This window comes from Pleuronectes platessa, chromosome 6 (assembly GCF_947347685.1).
Source record: "Pleuronectes platessa chromosome 6, fPlePla1.1, whole genome shotgun sequence".
In the NCBI taxonomy this organism is placed as follows: Eukaryota; Metazoa; Chordata; class Actinopteri; order Pleuronectiformes; family Pleuronectidae; genus Pleuronectes; species Pleuronectes platessa.
Window position 1 is genome coordinate 11,636,667 of NC_070631.1, and position 19,782 is coordinate 11,656,448.

The window sequence follows — 19,782 nt, forward strand, 5'->3', positions numbered from 1 at the left end:
TACCATCTCTTCCTCTCATTCTTAACATACACACCCTTGATATGGTTACACAACACGTGTGTTCTGTAACTTCCTTGTGATATTCAACATTGAGAAAGTTGGATGTCTTTGATAAAGGAGAGGCAAACCAAAGTGCATGTTAGTATAAGGTGTCATGTCGGTGAAAGCAGTGCTATCACCACTCAGCTAGGAGTGTTGTTATAATGCAGGGGAAAGTGACGTTCAAGCGATAATGACCTATAGAATGTGCTGCTGCTGTGGGGCAAAGGTGGACGTGTGTCAGCAGCAAAGCTTCTGTTATCCAGTCAGTCTAGATAACGACACATTTCAAAAAAAGAAAAATTCGGAATATTATCGGAAATGTTTTATTTCTTGTGTCAGTATTGATCCCTGAGAACCCATTGCTTTCGGCCTTCTGGTCTCAACAGTCATTGTATATAACTTTTTTTAGAATTGTCTCATTATTAACCACTTATTACAAAGAATGCAATTGAGGCTTAGTATTTTATAATAAAACCGCAAACTTTTTGTAAATGACTTAAAACTAACGCAAACGTATATAGAACTTGAATTAAAGTTTTTTTTTCTCATAAAATGTCAACTTAAATGTATATCTATTCTGTAAAATAAGTTTTAGAATGTGTGTCGGGCTCTGAAGCTCACCATGTTTAACCCTTCAGAAATACACTATATTGTTTATAATATAGTGTGATGGCTGCCTTCAAAGAAACACACCATAATAGTAGGTTTACTGAGCATTGACTTACAGACACACACAGGGCGGTAGTGGCAAAAAAATATAAAAATAAGGTGGGAGCACTATAATTTTAACCCATAAACAATACTATACTTAGACTAGAACTACTGAAATCGAATGATATAGTCCAAAAAATGATTGTGTTCTTATTGTCTTTGTTGTTTTTTTGTGTGGGGTGAACTTCAAAGCATACAGTATACCTTAAATTACACAAATGAATGAGACAATAGTTTGATTTCCCCAAATTGGTTAGGGATGTACAATACGTGGGACACTTGTAGGCACTTTACATTATAGCAAAAATGCCTAGAAATGTCCCGACCAATCAGAATGAGCTGGACACTTCTAGGCACTTATCATTGAGGCAAAATGCCTAGAAATGTCCCACTCTTGGTGTTAGGGAAGTACAATACGTGGCACACTTGTAGGCACTTTACATTAAAGCAAAATGTCTAGAAATGTCCCACACTAGTGGTTAAGGAAGTGCAATTCTTGGGACACTTCTAGACACTTCTAGTAGCAAAATGACTAGAAATGTCTCGACCAATCAGAATGAGCCGAACCCTTTAGGCACTTATCATTGAGGCAAAATGCCCTGAATTGTCCCACACTTGTGGTTAGGGATGTACAATACGTGGGACACTAGTAGACACTTATCATAGGGTTCATACACATTTTGACCAATATACGAATATAAAAAATGTCCATGACTTTTTCAAGCACTTTTCCAGGCCTGGAAATAAACATTTAACAATTCCATGACTTTTCCAGGTTTTTCATGACCGTAGGAACCCTGTTAATATTATATTTGTTGCAAAGTGACAACAATGTCTTCCAAACACGAATGACCGCATGTCCACACGATCATGTTGGTGTTCACACTTCAAAATGCAGGAACTGTTGAAAAGCATTAGGCTTTAATTATTCCCATTGAAACACACACATGCACACGCACACACCCACCCACCCACACACACACACACACACACACACACAATTTTGGCTCTTTTGTGTGAAGATATTCATCAAAGTGTTATCTGCCTGTCAAGGTCATTTAGCCAAAACAACATGTGGTGAACACTGACACACAAAAACACACGCACACACAGTCATGAGGCAGGGTGTGATACTCACCGATTAAACATACCAACGTGGCAACAGTGAAAGACGATGGCTAACCTAGTTTAGCAGGTGGCTTGTTTACATATATCTCCTTAAATCAGTGATATGTCCCCTTCTCCAAACCGGTTCTTAAACCGTTCAATCTTATCTAACATCACGTCCTTGTCCTGAACCAAAATCTCCCTCGGCCTGAGGGGATTAACATTCTATCAACAGACAAAACTATTTCTCTGACTCATCTTTCTCCATCTGTCTCAGATAAAATCTCTGGTAGGAACATCTACAAAGAGCAGCTGAATGGGTGTTGACTTTGTGTCACATACATGTCCATGTGCATATTCTACAGGTGTAACATGCGTTCATTATCTTGACAGAGTTGAGGTGAAGGGTGTGGTGGAGAAATGTCACCGGAAGTAACTTAGTAAAAACAATCCAGGTAATCAGAGCTCACATTATCTCTTCTGGTAACCAGCGTTTTAATGGTGGAGCTGGTGCAGGTGACTCTTATTTTCTATATACTGCTGGTATCTACAGTGCAATGGTTTATCAATGTATTATATATTATGTGGGTTTGAATATGAACATTGAAAGTCTTCTTAGTGCAGGAGTTTTACACATGTGGGAACTGGACTTGCTGTTTCCTGGAGACATGTTGGTGAAACGACTTTAAGAAACATGAGCATGTCAAATTCCCTTTGTTCACCTGCATGACCTGGATAAAAGAAGATGGTCACCCTCTTGTGTACTGTACAGTTGATACAGCGAAAGGTGCTTCCTGAGGACACACTGTTTTCAACACTTGTATACATAAGTGAAGTTAGATTACACATTTTGTTGATAAAAAGGAAGTTAAATATGACATTCATATAAATTGACAAGTTATCAAATCCTCCGGAGCAGGCCGACACGAAAAGGAGCCTTTTTTCAAAAGTTTCAAAAGTTATATTTCATGAAGATTTGAATATATATAGAGAGAGATTTGACTTCTTATAAATAAAGAAAATCCAAAGTTATGATAAATTATTTTATTTCAGAATTTGAAAAACAAAATTGCATCTGTTAAATAAAGTACAAGGCATAAAACCAGAGGCTACATACAGTAGTTATATACGTTCCACCACCGGTTAGGAACTGTGTTAATGTGTTATTTCTTACATAACCTACACTGTTCATTGTCATGGAGGCCTGTCTGTGTCACTGTGTGTCTGTAGGTGACAGGTGGAGGCAGCAGAGCAACAGACAAATGCAGATGTCACAATATTTTCAGTCCTCACACACTATTTTCAGATGTTTCAAAGACTTTTTCACATGTTTCACTCTTTTTTCACATGTGGTACACTTTCACGTTACACACTTTTCACACGGTACACACCATTTTGCAGACATTACACACTTTTTTGCAGACATTACACACTTTTCGCAGACGTTACTCACTTCTTCCAATTGTTACACACTTGGCGGCCCGCGTTAACCTCAGTGCATGAGTGAGTGCGCAGCTCTGCTTCACCCCCCCCCTCCCTTCACACCTGCCTGTGAACTCTGCTGACCCCACCCACAGGTGTCCCATCTCGACGGGGCGCGGTCCCGTGAGGGTGGAGCTCCCCGCCGCTCCTCCTGTGGGAACATTGTATCTCTTGGAAGGTCATCCGCGTTCACTGCGCACAAGAGGCTCCGCACTTCTCCACCTCGAGCCCGCGCTTTGTGTTTGTGTTCAGGCTTTTCTGGGGGATCCTTTATTCTCTGTGACCCTTCGGACACCGGTCCGACCGACCCCTCCCCGGGCTCTCTCACCGGGGGAAGATGACGGCGTTGGAGCCGCTGAGATCGGCGATGACCATCAGGGGCGTGGAGGACACGTCGCTCGCGCTGCCCTCCGACAAGAAGCTGCGCTCGGGACAGCAGCGCGTGCTCGAGCAGGTGCACACCATCAAGAGGGGCAAGTCCAAATCCTGGAAGAACGGACACCCGTCTGCGTCCGCTCCAGGTAGAACCCGGCAAAACACCACAGGGTGAAACTATACTGCACAATAAATTAGCTGTGTCCTGATCTACTAACCTGTTAAGTGTCAGTGTGATGCACTCCTCCAGAAATGGCTGCTGCAGCCTCTAAACTCTAATGTTGTGTCCCCATGAAGATAAACATTCCTGCTGTTTTTAGTGTGATTGTTCAGTGTGAGAGGATGACGTCCTCAGGGCAGAAACCCAGTGACCGGCGGGGAGTTGTGTTCATCTTTTTGAGTTTCTTTTTGTCTTCAAACAGACTTTGTGATACAGGCGTGTGAAATATGATCCCCTGGTGCTGCTGGATCCACCGACATGAGTGTTGTTGGTGTGATTCATTGCTTGCTGTCAGACATATATTCCGCTCATCCAGGCTGAGCTGTTTCTCCCTGTCGATGAGGAATGCAGCCCTTGGGCTTGCAAAATCCCACACACACACATTTGGGGAAATTACATTTTCAAGTATTTCAAAACAACCCCATTATGAGAAGAATCCACCAAAATGTTTACATCTTGTGAGATGATAGCGTCTCCTCTGGTTTGAGTTGCGATACTGAGCGTGGTGGTTAAATGGCAACAGTGGAGTAAATGGTCTGCAGAGTAGTTTGTCTGTGTGCTAATTGGCTGTCTTGCTGGAACTCTCAATGCCTTAAGTGGTTTTGAAATATGTGGCCCGCATGTTGAAGACATCCCTGACAGTTTGAAGTTGGCTCTCTTCAAATTGTTGTCACCCACAGAGAAAAGTGTGGCTCCAAATAAGAGATGTACAGCAAAAGCAGACCCACTATGTTCCGATACCACTTTTCCCTTCCTGATTCATTTACGAGTTCTGGTCCGATACCAGTGCATTTGGAAAATGAACAGCTTGTGCAATGCATTTTAACAGCTGTGCTAACCCTGTGTGGAGGGGACGATTGCTGTCGGTGCTGGATGTCCTGGCTCAGGTTAAACCCCTTTGAAAAAAAAAAAATTATGTTTCTGATGGTTCTTATGATGGTTCACTACTTCTTCGCCAGTGCAGCAGGAAAAAAGTTATTTCAGGGTATCAGAAAACAATACACCTGCATGACTGACCCGACTTTTTGGCATCAGAGACATTTCTGATGCTGGTATCGATATCAGAACATCTCTAACAACATCTCTAACATCAAGTGAATAAAGTACATGAATAAAACCTTAAAGGTTAAGTTAAATCGTGATTCTGACAAACTGTCTTCTCTTAAGAAAAAGCTTCTTTAAGTGTCAGTTTAAATCATGGCTGGGAAAACTTTGCTCGGGGTAAATATCTAGAACAACACATTGCGGTTGATTTACAAACATAGCCTCTCAAGCCCTCGAGCTTTTGGCCTGTGGCAAAGGCATCGTTTAAGAAACTCGTTCAGTAATTATATTGTTCAGAACAGCTTGTTGCAGCACAGTGGATTATAAGTTATTTGGACACTCACCAATTTGTTAACACCCAGGACCTATTGAGTCCTATCACGTTTTAAGTGGAAGGCTAACCATATTAGAAAATGTAAATTTGCCCACTCCGTACAAGTGGGATCGAACCATGTCGATAACTTAGTTCGTACGAGCTTAGGAGGGAGAAGATCTCACTTTGCGAAGTTTCTGCTGCTGAATTTTGTGTGTGCTCCTCAAAGACGCTAGAAGAGAAAGATCATTATAGTTCGGTTAAAACAGAAGGAGGGACGATGTTGTCAAAGTCCATGTTGTAGGCCTTCTAGAAATATGCTCTTTTAACATTATTATTTCAGTTTCTAGTTCATCCTCAATGTGCACAGAAATCATCTCTCTGGAAGAAAGCAGTGAGGTCTGTGCACTATCTAGAAAACAGGTTTATTGTTTCTGCTCGGAGGCCAAGAGACCGCCCCCCCCCCCCCCCCCCCCCCCACTGCAGGTTTATTTATGATTCAGATGAGCTGACCCTTTAAAATGACTGGTGGAGACATGTTCTTCTCCGGCACTGCCCTCACGTACATGCTCTCACCCTGATGATTATGCCACTGTTATGACTGCAATAATCCTGTAATGGTGAAGTGGCATCCTTACATTTGGCACCATGTGGCAGTTAGGCTTCATGTTCACATGAATCATCCGACGAGACAGACGAGGCGAAGGTGCTAAAACAGGCTTCCACGTGAAGGGTAATGCTTGACGGGTGCAGACTGTGAGGAACATGATGTCATGTCTGTGTGACTTGAGGAAAGGCAGTCATGCATCTCGATGTGTGCCATTCCTTAAGTCAGATATTTGGATTTGGCTGTTTATGTGCCTATAACAATATATAGATTCACAAACTTTTTCATTTAAGTATTAAACATTTGAAATAAATCGGAGTGGTTTTTATCTCGTTTTTTAAATTGATTCATATATTGGTTCATCACTTTTTTTAATTGACTTCTTCAAATCCCTCTGGCCCATCCCTCTTTTATTTGTCCTCTTTAATACCAGTTATTGAATCACCCTCATTCAAGGGTGATTTATCCACCATATACCAAGGCAGAAGTCTATTAATCCAGTGACACACACCAGAGTCAGTCTGATTACTCTGTAGGTGATCAAGCGCAAATGTTGGTATGAAATTATGTTGTGATTTTGTTTAATTCTTAATTTAAGGGGGAATTCGATGTTACTGCGTGGGAACCAGATATCACCTAAACATGTGGATAGATAGAACAAATAATAACATACCTCTTTTGACCACACTGAATTTTCAATCTGATGAAATCCTGATGCCCACATGAAGGGGCCAAATTCCAACCACACCCTCGTGCTGTCTTGCCAGCATGTTTGATGCTCCCTGGTTTTATCTGTCTCTCGATGTCAACTTGACATTATTCAAAAACAGGCCTAACCATAGTAAACTAAACTCTCTGTACTTCAAATCCTGCATCCTTCATTCCCTCTGTGCCTCTCTGTTGTTCTTTTCCCTTTTTCTCACCCTTCTCCTCTTTCACCAGGTTTGTTCGAGCAGTCCTTGACATCAGATTCCGAGTTTGGAACGTTCAAGTTTACTCCGTCCAAAGCAAATGGCACCTTCAGCCACAGCAGCTCCAGCATGTCAGCAGGCCACAACAAAGCGGTAATTGTTCCTCATGTGACTGCACAGTGTGTTATTGTAGCGAGATGATCATAGTGGAAATCCTACTCCCTTTCACAGACTCTGCAGAGGAAGACTAAGTCATGTTTTTTTTTTACCATAATCACAGATAATTCACATAAATATGTACCTGCATTAAGGTTTTATCCATATAGAAGCTGTGTCTTGTTTGGTAATACAGATTAAGCTTCTGAAAACAAACTAGGAGCTGCATTACAATGTGAATATAACTTGTTAAATTCACATTGTAATGCAGCTAATTATTGCATAAAGGTTAATGGGAAAATGTATCTAACCAGAGGCTCACTATTGTTTGGTTATTTTACACTTATACCCAATTATAAAAATGACGTTATGGTTTTACAAGGAGTTATGTGCAGGATTATTTCCTGGTGGGTTACAGTGACTTGACACAACCAGCAGAGAAATATTCAGGCACAAAGGAAGTGGACAAAGCCAGGCTAGCTGTTCCAGCCTATTTCCAGTCTTCATGCTAAGCTAAGTTAAAGGTTCAGTGTGTAGAATTTAGTGAAATCCAGTGATGAAGTTGCATGTTGCAGCTGAATACCCTTCACTTCTCCCTCCCCTTCCAAACATGAGAGAGAACCTGTGGTAGTTTTCCGTTTCCATAAAAACTCAAAAGGTGTTTAGTTTGTCCTGTTTGGGCTACTGTAAAAAACATGGCCGCCTACCTAGAGAGGACCCGCTCCCAATCGAAATAATGTTTTTAAGACTAAAGGGTAACGAAAACAACAATTTGTACAATTTAGAATATAACACACTAGTAAAGAAAAAGCTAGGATTATTTTATATTCTTTCACTTAAATCTTGCACACTGGATCTTTAACTAGCTTCTTGTCGGAGCCACATATTGAATGTAAACAATAAAACATTATCAATACTGTCGGTACCCAGAAAGTAAACAAGCTGCACTTGCCACAAACAATTCCCACAGTGTATACAGTGAGTTTAGGTGTCGGCGTTGGCACCGGTTGGGAGGGTTCACTCGGTCATGAGTGGTTTGAGGCCTTGTTCAGTGAAACCTTAAACCATTAGGATACTGGTTGAGCTCGTGATGGAAGATGTTCACAAACTTTTATCAGTCGCATGCTGACGCTTTGGAAAAATGTCGGTTAAGATACTGCACATCGTTTTAGCTCAGTCTCACAATTTCTTGATCTAATTATGGTTTACCGTCTCTTGGGACTTTAATTGATGTGTTCTTTCTGTGTTATTTTATAGGGTGTGTGTGTGATTATTATTTTGTTATTGATTTTAATCCGATTAATAAATTGTATAATAGAGGTGTGCGTTGTTGCTACATGGCTGTAAATATTTAACGTCTGGGAGCAGATCCAGTGTCTTGCCTCAGCTCAATTCCTGAACCACTTATTAATGTGTTTTCACCTTTTATCAAACCATTTAATCTATTGCTCTTGAAAAATACTAGTGAGTAAAATAAGTGTTGTGTACATTCATAGATGCAAGTGGGATTTTACCAGAGTCTGTGTATAAATATATATATATATATATATATATACATATATATATATATGAAGATGTAGCAAAACATACTTGTGTATCTCGACGTATTATTTATTCATTTTGGGTATGAACATTTGTTTTGTCACTGTAGCTTTTAATTCGTGTCTTGTCGTTAAGAGTCAAGGAGAGTTCAACTTGTTTGAACGGGACCAAACTCGAATTCAACACAGTGTGTGTGTGTGTACGTGCGTGCGTGCGTGCGTGCGTGCGTGTGTGTGTGTATAAATATGTAACATAGCTCTGCTGTGGCCTGACCTCACCTACCGACGATGAGTTGAGGCATGTCTAGGGAGTGTGGTGATGAATTCTTACAAATGAATGTTCATAATCCTCAGTCCTTGCGAATCTATTGCCTCATATAGCGTGTGTGTTGATTCTGTCACCTTATCTGAGGTTCACAGGCTAAATTAAAATTTTAATTAATTTAAATTCTGCAGTAAACAACGAATTGCGGAGCCAATAACCTCATATCCTTGTCCAAGTTCATGGCAACAGGGGTGACGTCTCTCCCCATGTTCATATTTCAACATTGATATATGGCCACTTTATTAGGCACGCCTTTAATTGAAGGTTATTGTGATCTGAACATTATAAACTTTGTAAAAGTGCAATTATTGACAGAGCTTTTATACCATAAAAATTTCTAAAATCTGTCAATATTGTTTTTATAATCAATATAGTAAGCACCCTGCAGCCAGTTCTGTTCCGGTTAATATTCTTTTTTTTAAGTTGGATCACCAGAAGCTTGTTGCTTGTTGTGTGTTTGTGTGTTATGTTTTTTTTTCCTGCTTTGTTCTGTTTTCCTGGCAGAACATGACTGACAGTTTATCAGATCGATGAGGTTAATGAATCACTTAATATACAGACCAGATGTTAGAAACAAGAATCTGCAAGCAATCCGGTCCTTACTCATACATGACTTTTTGTTTTTTTCATGTAGAGACAAAGAAAGTTCCACATTGATGGCTTGATGATGCAGAGGTTTATGAGAGACGTTTTTTGGCAGTACACAATTATGCCCTGCTCCTAAATCCAATTGCAAACTATAAATTCGTATTTTAGTGCATGGTCTCTTATCAGACGTCTGTGCTGCTTGTATTTGCTCTACGTCCTGGATTTGCATCCGTCCTTCTCTTCCTGTGCAGTCCCTGGTGTGTGAGAGGCCTGGTGGGTCAGTCCCTTTCTACCCAAATGACAGGATGAAGTGAGCAAGCTGCACTTTGAGAGTAAACACGGTGCCAGCTCTAATCAAGCATGTTGTTGACTGATCTGACCTCCATCATGCTTTTGCTGCCTAGTAGCGGGCTCAAATGGAGCTGGTAACCAAGCAACCAGTCCAGTTTGAAACAGAAATAGGAGAGTCGGTACACAGACAGAGGACAGGGTGGTTTACAAAAATACTGTGTGTGTGTGTCTGTGTCATAGGCTAATTTTGGGGACAAATTTCAGACTACAAACCACTTTATTGAGGACTGCTTGTCCAAATGGGGACACAAGCTGTCTGTTGTAATGGTTAGTGTTGTGTTAATTTAAAGTTATGTAACGATGAGTGAACATCAGAATATCTACATGACAGCTGCTGGGGTTAACTGTGAGAAAATAGTTGTGAGTTGATGTTTGTGATTTTAATTTTATGATTCTTTCAAAAAAGGGAAACTTTTTCTTTATCACAGTGGTGCACACTTCCTTCCTTACTAGCGCTCAGTGTTCAAACACCGGTGGGAATTTTGTTTTCTAACAGAATTCATTTCAACAGAAACTAGTAGCAGACAAAGGTTTAATTCTGAAAATGACTAATGGCTTAAGCATCAGCAGGACATGTTCTGTCAGTTTTCTCAGCTGATGCCAAGTTTCTTGCGAAGCAGCAAAGCCGGAACTGTGTGAACACAGACAACGGACGCCCACACACAGACACAAAGCCAAAAAAGCGAAGGCAAAGTAATTGATATAAAAACAATACGTAATCACAGGAGATTAAGTTATTTAGTGAGATCATCATTGTGAACGTTAAGGGACGCTGTGTCCGACTTGAACACACAAAGCTCCTCTGTGAGAAAGTGCTCAACAGTGCCAGCAGTCTCATAACGCACACAGCGTGAGTGAGTCTCCAGTGACGGATTATGTTACCTTGGTTGAGTGAGAGGTAGAGAAGGAAACAGGGGAAAGAAACAGGTATGCAGTCCTTGTTTTGAGCTCAGATTCCTCTGTCTTGGTTAACAGGGGATGTCTTTGAAATCTGTCTACTTTTTTCAGGACCTGGCCTGTTGCCAGAGAGAAGCCTCAGGGTTATGATGTATTTCAGCAGAAAAAAAGCATGTTTCTGCCACGACCGGCCCGGATGGATATTTTTTCCGTTGTGCATTTTTCGATAAATTTCTGTGACTCATTCTCTGGAGAACTGTGAGTGAAACGTTTCATGTGAGTCAATCTCCTGAACCCAACTGTCTCTCTCTTTAGATGATCTATCAGAAGAGTCGCTCCATACCCAATAGAGCCACCAGAGGAAGATATCAAAGCACCTCAGGCGGATGGGAACAGCAAGTGAAAGGCTCCAACTGGCCCCAGGGTCACAGTGAACTGAAAGCCAGCCGCAGTGACCCTGCCTTGGCTCCTCAATTTTCTGCCGGACCTGCCATGGTGATCAGTTGTTCTCATTCTCTAAACCCACAATGTCACTGAAGCACCTACAATTTTTATGCAGACAAAAAAACTGCAGTTATTCCACGGTACCAGCTAATCATTGTGAATCGCTCTTTATTCAGAGAGCCAAGGGTCAGGGGCTCCAAAGCCAGCACTCCCTCTACGCCTCAACCAATAGACACAGCACATACTCCATGACCAACGGCAATACCATGACCAACAGCCAGACACGCATTGTCCAGCAACCGTCGGCCCACTCCTACACTGAGGGCAGGATGGGAACCATGAAAACAACCATGATGCATCTGCAGCAATCAGCGTGAGCTCACCCTCCTTGCATCTTGTTTTCAAATCTGTCTCTGGAAAAACAGTATATATTTGGGACCTTTCATCTTATCGGCTTCACACTGTGAATGTGTGTGTTGTCAAGTGCGGAGCCCGGGAAGGGACATGGAGAAATAAAAAGTACTGCTTTTGGCAGATCTGGCGAAAAGATTTTCATTTAGTGCTTCAGTGTCCTTCCATGTTTTTCAATTCCTACTTGAAATTAAAGGAGACATATTCTGCACATGTTCAGGTTTATTCAGGTTGGGTTGGCTTACATGCTCTAATGTTCATAAGAAGCTAATTAAATAAATTATGTCATTTCTGTTTCTCCAGTGTGGACAGTGGGATAAACGTATCAGAGCTGACCCTGCAGCAGGCTGTAGAGTATCTGTCTCACCCTGATGAGAATTTCAAGCAGTGCGGAGCCACCTTCATCCAACACACCACCTTCAAAGAGGAGCGTGCCAAAGAGGAGGTCTGAGCACAAATATACTATAAAGACCTTTAGACACAGCGGTGCTGTTCAGTATTGTCTTATAGCCGAGTGTAGAGATACAAGCTGTGAGGTTAACCTGCGAGGTCTCTGTGAGGTTAACCTGCCTTGAAGGAAAGGGCGGAGAAAGCTATGGCCACGCCTCATCCGTCCCCACCTCGCTTCTGTGTTGCAGGTTTTAGAACTAGGGGGCATCCCTCCTCTGGTGAAACTTCTGGAGAGCCCCAGCCCCGGGGTGGGCCAGGCTGCTGCTGGCGCCCTGAGGAACCTTGTGTTTAAGGACAAGAACAACAAGCTGGAGGTTCAACACTGTGGTGGTATAGGCAAGGCTCTGCAGCTACTAAAGAAAACCGATTCGACTGACACTCAGAAACAAATCACAGGTAGGACCTCAAAGTCGCCCTATCCCCAAACAGGAAGGAGGAAATCTCTCATACACTGAGCAGCAGTATGCGCTTTACAACATGATGCCTTTTTAGAAAGTATATATTCTATATATATACTCTTATTGTTTTAGCAGAATATACACATAATATACATGCACACAATTGGTTTACATTATATTAAGTTTGAATTTCTCATACACAGAAAAAGCATATTTTACTCTTACTTGTCTGCCCAGATGAACCTGTTCCTTGCAAACGTAAAAACTAAAATTTTTGTAACATGAAATTGGAATTATAATAATGAAGGGAAATAGGGTTTTAAAGGTTATATATGTGATAGTATTCATTTCCAGGTTTACATGACTGAGTGCAGATTTGAGCTGGGGTCATCACGCTTTATGACTGGTTGACAGCCAATAGATGCACAGGGAGGGACTCGCATGCACAAACATGAACGTGCGGCCGGACCGGTTACAAAGACAAAGCTCAATTTACAACACACACACAGTCTCACTCTGTCAGGACACCACTACAATCTTTACATAGAAAATAGCTGTTGGCTGTCATTCCATTTTAACATTCTCAAACATTTACCATTTAGTCTGTTGAAAAATGTTTATTTTCCCCAACAGGAAATCACCAAAAAGAGTCGTCCATTATATACACAATTCCTGCTTTTACTTAGAAAATTAGAATAATAACGATTGCCTACAAAAAAAAGGTCTAGGCAATATCCAAGGAGTTTTGTGTAAATGTAAGTTTAGGTAACCCGCATATGTAGAAGCTCGGAAAACCCAAGCCTAATATTTGTCCTTATGGTATTATATCCAAATGTATGTGCTAATAGAGTTTAACATTTTTTCCAAAATGTATCGATATAGATTTTAATAAAAATTGACACCTAAAGAAAAAGTCAAGTGTGTTTTGACCAACTTCCTTTGTGTTGTACTTTGTAGGCCTGCTATGGAACCTGTCGTCTACCGATGAACTGAAGACAGAACTCACACAAACTGCACTGCCCGCCTTGACCGAGAATGTGGTGGTGCCGTTCACATGCTGGTCGGACAACAGCGCCAACAACAACATTCACCCCGATGTCTTCTGCAACGCCACGGGGTGCCTGCGGTGAGAACGCTTCAGAAGATTCCTTTTATATGGATGATTGTCATGTTTGCGTACACTGCAAGTCACTGCTCTAGAGGCATCTGCTCATCATGTGGTCGACGTGTGTCCATGCAGAGTTAAATGAATGTCTGAATGATGTGTTTAGGAACCTGAGCTGTTGTGAGAAGGGGAAGAGACAAGAAATGAGACAATGCAGTGGCCTCATCGACTCCCTCATGAGTTACATCCAGTCCTGTGTTGCGGAGGATAATCCTGATGACAAGGTACAACTCCAACAGCTGCTCTACCTCTCTCATCGACATCAGCATAACCCATCCACCCCTAATTTGTAAATGGAAAAGTTGTTAGCATTATCATTATTTTTATTATCATTGTCCCATTGCTGATTCGACCTCCTTTATTAAACTTCTGGACAAAAATAATCATGGAGTTATCAGAGTTAACTTTTGACGTGCATGGAAATAATTGTCTGTTGGCTTCTGAACTCCTCCACCCCCCCTCCTACCACCGGTAAAACTGATCCTGTTGAGTAGAAATATTCATCATTTTGTCCTCTTAAGTTGATCGACTTATTTTCCAGAAATTAGAAACATTGATATTTGAGTTACTAAGTCTCTTATAAGCGTGATAGTAACAATCTTTTTATAGATGTATTGTTTTATTTGTTTTAAATCACTGTAAGCTGACTATTTAAGGATTTTCCACTACGGGTTGGCCAAAGCAGGAAACTCTATGACCGTGTGCTTGAGCAAATTGTGCATTTTTCACTATTTTTAGATATTCCAGGAGTTGCAGTATTGATATTTGTACAATTCTTTCAGATACTTGAAGATAAAACATCATTAATCGAATAGATGCACTGCTGATCTTGTAATTAAGGACAATCTTTTTCTATACTAGGCCACAGCATTGTTTTCCCTTGGGTCAGGGTGTTGTTGTTTCGGTCTACCTTGTTCACACTGAATTGTGCCTGGGCGCAGATGAGAGCAGCCATGGTTGTAGTCGTGCTGCTGTGAACTCGTAGTTCCTGTAAATATCTTTTAGTGCACGTACACACTAAACAGAACGAATACAAGCGAACACTCGCATGCTGTACATCCTCAGAGCTACAGTGTGTATATAATTAGTGGGTGCTCATACTGTATGTGTGCCTGCTCAAAGTTGGGGTGTGGGTGTGTATTTAATTCCATGTCTGTGCTTGCACAGTTTACACAGGCCTCTTTTAATGAAGGACCTGAGTGTGATTTTCAGTAGTATGAAAGACTGAGTGATAATATGCTTTGTTTGTTTAATGTCAGGTTTGTAAAAGTGACACATTAGCTTCCTTTAATAAACTGTGACATGTTGCCGTGGCTCTTTCGTATGGGATCATTTTACAAATCAGTTGTAAAAGCCACTTGAGTGCATGTCCTTGTCAAATATGTCATCATGACATGTAATGTATGAGCCAATACTGTTAGTAGAATAGTCAGTGTTTGTTTGAATAATGGATAAGGCTGGGTTGTGTTTTCTATTGTTGTTAAAATACATTTTTATTGTTATAGCTTACATCAAGTAAGTGTTGCACGGGTAAAAGTTTTGAGAAAATTCAGCAGAGAATTGATTCGACAAAAGTTTTTTGACTTTGTGACAAACAGTAAAGGATACAGCATTAGTTAGCAATGGGTCGTGCTGAAACGGTGTGATGGATCACCTGCAGTGATGCTTGAGGTATGTTCAAATAAACCCTCGTTTAATTTTTCCTGCCTCAGGTGTGAGTACATTGGGTTTTTGCAATAAGGTCGACTTTAATTCATTAGAACACAAGTCAAAGTAAGACACTCTGCAGACTAAGTCTAGAGGAGTTTCGATGATAGTAAACGGCCACTACATCAATTAAAATATGTTTACTTCCGATCTAGGTGGACATTTGCTCAAACAGTTGATGCTAGAAGGGGGGGGGGGTGCACTGCATTGACGATATTAACAGTGTAGTTAACAACCTCTCTGTTCCTCTCCTCTAGTCTGTGGAGAACTGTGTATGCATTCTCCACAACTTGTCCTACCAACTAGAGGCGGAGTCCCCAGCGTCCTTTGCCAAGTACTGTCAACTCGAGAGACAGCACGAGACTAAGAAAAGCCCCCCGATTGGATGCTTCAGCCCCAGGAGTGGCAAGGTTCAAAAGGAGGTGAGCATCAACCAGCACGCGCACCTCCATCCATGTCTGCAATATCAACCCCATTTACAGTCTCCTGTCTTCCTCTCTCCTCAGTTTTTGTTTGATATGGATCAGGCAATGCCAGAGGACAGCGACGCTTCAGGCGAAAAGTGGCTGTGCCATCCGAAAGCCATGAAAACCTACCTGTCCCTGCTGGGCTCGTCCCAGAAAGATGCCACCCTGGAGGCCTGCTGCGGTGCCCTGCGGAACCTCACAGCCGGCAATGGGGGGGTGAGTGCAAAGAAGGCAACTATGAGGCCTAACCTCTTTCGCTAAAGGACCATCAGGATCATCTCAGATTGATTTAGGAGAGGAGGAAAGCCACAGGGGTGGAGAGGTGGTGGGATGAATGACACAACAGCACAACAACTGAGAACAGAAGGAGCTTTGTATGCCTGGATTCAGTGGTAATTGGTGAATGAAAGATCTTTGAAAACAGGAAAATCGGTAACGATGCAACCACCAAATTATTACGAAGTCAAATGGATCTAAAGAATTTAAACCTAGGATAAATATCGACTGCTAGAGTTAGTAACGAGATTACAACTGATGTTTTCCTCCTCTTGTCCTTCTTTGTTCTGCTGTGGTTTCAGGGCTCCGTGGCCGTGAGCAGGATTCTGGTTCAGAAGTTGGGCGCTCTGCCGCACATTTCTCCTCTGTTGAAGTCGTCTTGCGGGGCCCTGCAGAAGGCCGCCATTTCCCTGCTGAGTAACATGTGTCGAACCTCCAGTGTGCAGCCTACCATGGGTAAGAAGATGCACGAGTGGTTGATAATACCAGTTGCATCCTTACAAAATGTAGTTAATGTTTCCCATTTCTTCTCTGTAGCAAAGCAGATTCTGCCGGATCTCACAAGCCTCCTTTCCGCCGGCCCCCGGGAAATGGGAAAAGACGATAAAACCATATCAGCAGCCTGCAACACAGCTCGGACTCTGATGTTGGCAGAACCTGAGGTCGGCAAGAAGGTCCTTAATGAAGCACTGGTGAGGTCACTAGCTGACCTCAGCGAGAATGGGTGAGCTTTTATTTATTCAATTCTGTATGGGAGATTCAGCTTTTATAGCTGTGACAAGCTAGGATGCATTTCACCGACTCATGTAAGCCGTATTGAACTATCTCTCTAACTGCAAGGGGATGTTTGAATAAAGTTGTTTTGCCTCTCATAAGTTTATCTGTGTATATTGTGAGATCTGCATGTTGAGTCCAGCTCTTTTCTTTTCAACCACTTTAAAAGGTCAGGGTTTAGCATTTTGCCCCAAGGGTACTTTCACACACAGACTGCTGGCGTCAGGGATTAAACCGCCGACCTTCCATTTAGTGGACAACCCGTGCGACCTGCTCAGCCACAGCCACTTTTTTTGTCTGGAATTTATTTGTTGGTGCTCACACTGCTGACAAAAATAGTTATGATGAAGCAGGTGATGTACTGTGGCTGGAGTCCTCTATAGCAGGTTCACTTCTGACCCGTCTGTGCAGTATACACGGTTATAAGCAATCCATTCGCCGTACATATTCTGACACATATTATATTTCTTTACACTGTAAATACCAGTTTAATTACATTTATATTTTTTCTATATATTTGTTCTATATTTCTATTTCTTTCTATTCCTTCTTCCAAGTACTGCATGCTACTTATTTAATGATTTTCTGCTGCTGTAACTTTGCAAATGTCCCCATTGTGGGACTAATACAGGACTTCTTAAACTGAGCTGCTGCAGTTTGTTGTAAAGGTTTTTTTTTGCAGCACAAACAGTCTCTCAGTCAACATAAAGCTATGTAAACATGTCTAAAATAGCAAAAGTGCAGGTGATATTTTTAGTGCCTGTTTGCTTCCACAATCCTTTCATATTTTCGAGCTGCTCTTTTTTTGTCTTGTGCTGCAAATCTTCTCACTGTCCTCTGCCCTCCGTCACAGGTCTTTCCCCAAAGGCAGCACAGCAGCCTCATTGCTGCTCTACAACTTGTGGAACGAGAAGGGTCTTCAAGGTGCCGCCAAGAAGGTAAATTAGTCTGAGATAATGTGCAAACATTTGCAGCGGACTATGATATAACCCAAGAATTTTGTTCCATTTTAGCACAAACTCATGCTGCATTGCACAAACACTGGGAGGGCCCGGCTTTAAACGATGGGTGTTTGTTATTACTCCTGCGGCTCACACAGTCACTTTCCCTTCCCACCTGCCACACCCAGGAGTTCAGTGAATACAGAAACAGTCACACTGGAATCCTGGCAGACGGGTTTTCAGCATGCGCTGTCTATTACAGGAAGATTAACACATGGGAATGAGAAGAGAATGATATAGAGGAAGTCAAGAAAGTGCAGATGAGGAGGGACAGAATATGAGAGAACATTACCTCGAAGCTTGTGTATAAATGTGCAAGTGTGACCAAATGTGCTTATCAGATGTACAGAGGCAATGATTAAACGGTTGACGCAGTGTTTCCTCTCACATTAAGTGCAAGGCTGCCTCTTGTGGGTGTTAGCTGTTGTGCGACAGCCTTCACTGACTCCTTTTCAACATTTTGATCCACAGCTGGGATTGGCCAAGTCCCTTTTTGTCAATGACAACACTACACAAGCGCAAAGGTCGGCGCAAATCATCGACTGAGCATGAAGGACTGGCGGCAGCACAGGACCCGAGAGGTACAGTTCAGTTTTGGCCACTTGTTAATCCGTGTAGTCAGGATTTAAACTATCAGTGCAGATTGTATCAAATGGATTAAAACCTTTTCTCTGTGCCTCTCCTCTCTCTTTCCTTCTTTTGTGCTCGTGTGTGTTCATGCAGACGGAAACCAGCATGTTTAAACACTGCTGCGGCCACACCCTTACAACAAGGAGAGGGGAATTCTTCAAATAACAGCCTGGCTGAGAGATCCCATTAGGAGTCAATAGTATAGTGTACATACTTTAGAGAAGAGTGAGCTTTTAATTTCATGAGTAATCCTGCGGTGTTGTATGTATTTAATTTGGATAAGTTTCTCTGTGTTTATATAAATATAGGTGAGTGTGTTTTTGGTAGGTTAAGTGTGCTGAAACCTAGTTTTTACAGCCTGTGAGCAATATTGTGGACAGACGACGTTATCTTCATTGAACTTTTTACGATTTATCATATCATTGCTGTCACATTCATCTGTGCAGCAACTAAGAAATATAATATCTACAGTGGCCTTGAAGACTGAGCAGCGGATACTGAAAGCATTGAGAAAAGTATGTGAAAAGTTGGAAAGACAAACAAAGATTGTGTTCTTTGTGATATTGTTCCTGTCCTCATCCACCTAAAGAGTGTTCTGTCAGTAACAATCTCATGAAAATATCTGTTTTGTTGTTAAGTATTTTTGGAGTTAGAAGGTTGAAGATGGTTTCATATCAGATCAGAATCAGAATCCGAAAGTATTTAATGCCAAGTAGGTTTACACCTACAAGGAATTTGCTCTGGTTATTGGTGCATACAATGAACATTGAAACACAAAAACACAATAAATACAACACACATAAGAAAAGCAATAAAAATAAACAAATATATAAAAATAAACAATATATGTTGAATGTACCTACAGTATGTAAGAAACTGAGCTAACGCTCCGGTCAAGAAAGAAATAGGACTTGGATTTTCACACGAAACCAAAGAAATGCTACATTGTTTGTCAGGTTTAATGCCGTTTTTTTTTATACTTCATTCTGTTGTCTGCGTTCAACAAACATGTCGAAATAATTCAATAAATTGTTTGACATTTTGAGAAACGCTTATTTGCATTTCTTTGCCGTGAGTTAAAATGAAAGATTGATACCACACTCATGTCTCGGTATTAAATATGAAGCTACAGCATGCTAACAGTCAGCTTAGCTCATTTAGCTTAGTTTAGTTAGCTTAGCACAAAGGCTTGAAACGGAGGGAAACAGCTAGCCTGATTCTGTCAAAAGGGAAAAACATGCAGCTGCCAGCAACTTCAAATAATGAACCTTCTCAAAATGTCAAACTGTTCCTTTACAGTGGAATACTACGTGCCTTTTTGTATCATATAGCTTTGTCATTAACATGCCTATTAAAATTGAGAAATTCTAGGCCCATGTATTGTTATTT

General features: G+C 41.4%; 1 protein-coding gene across 1 annotated transcript; it reads left to right on the forward strand.

The window, feature by feature from the left end:
• The first annotated feature begins 3,512 nt into the window (after window positions 1-3,512).
• On the forward strand, window positions 3,513-19,763 carry LOC128442321 (plakophilin-1). Its single transcript, XM_053424727.1, has 15 exons — window positions 3,513-3,863; window positions 6,844-6,965; window positions 10,986-11,165; window positions 11,291-11,487; window positions 11,829-11,970; window positions 12,164-12,371; window positions 13,331-13,499; window positions 13,645-13,762; window positions 15,503-15,667; window positions 15,752-15,928; window positions 16,291-16,444; window positions 16,526-16,712; window positions 17,616-17,700; window positions 18,235-18,344; window positions 18,487-19,763. The coding sequence occupies exons 1-14, from the start codon at window positions 3,680-3,682 to the stop codon at window positions 18,307-18,309; spliced, it is 2,163 nt and encodes a 720-aa protein (XP_053280702.1). The 5' UTR covers window positions 3,513-3,679; the 3' UTR covers window positions 18,310-18,344; window positions 18,487-19,763.
• The last annotated feature ends 19 nt before the right edge of the window (window positions 19,764-19,782 follow it).

Coding starts and splice junctions, on each gene's coding strand:
- LOC128442321 (XM_053424727.1), top strand. CDS start 3,680: ATGACGGCGTTGGAGCCGCTGAGATCGGCGATGACCATCAGGGGCGTG. Junction 11,971..12,163: donor AGGAGCGTGCCAAAGAGGAG/GTCTGAGCACAA, acceptor TCTGTGTTGCAG/GTTTTAGAACTAGGGGGCAT. Junction 16,445..16,525: donor CAGTGTGCAGCCTACCATGG/GTAAGAAGATGC, acceptor TCTTCTCTGTAG/CAAAGCAGATTCTGCCGGAT.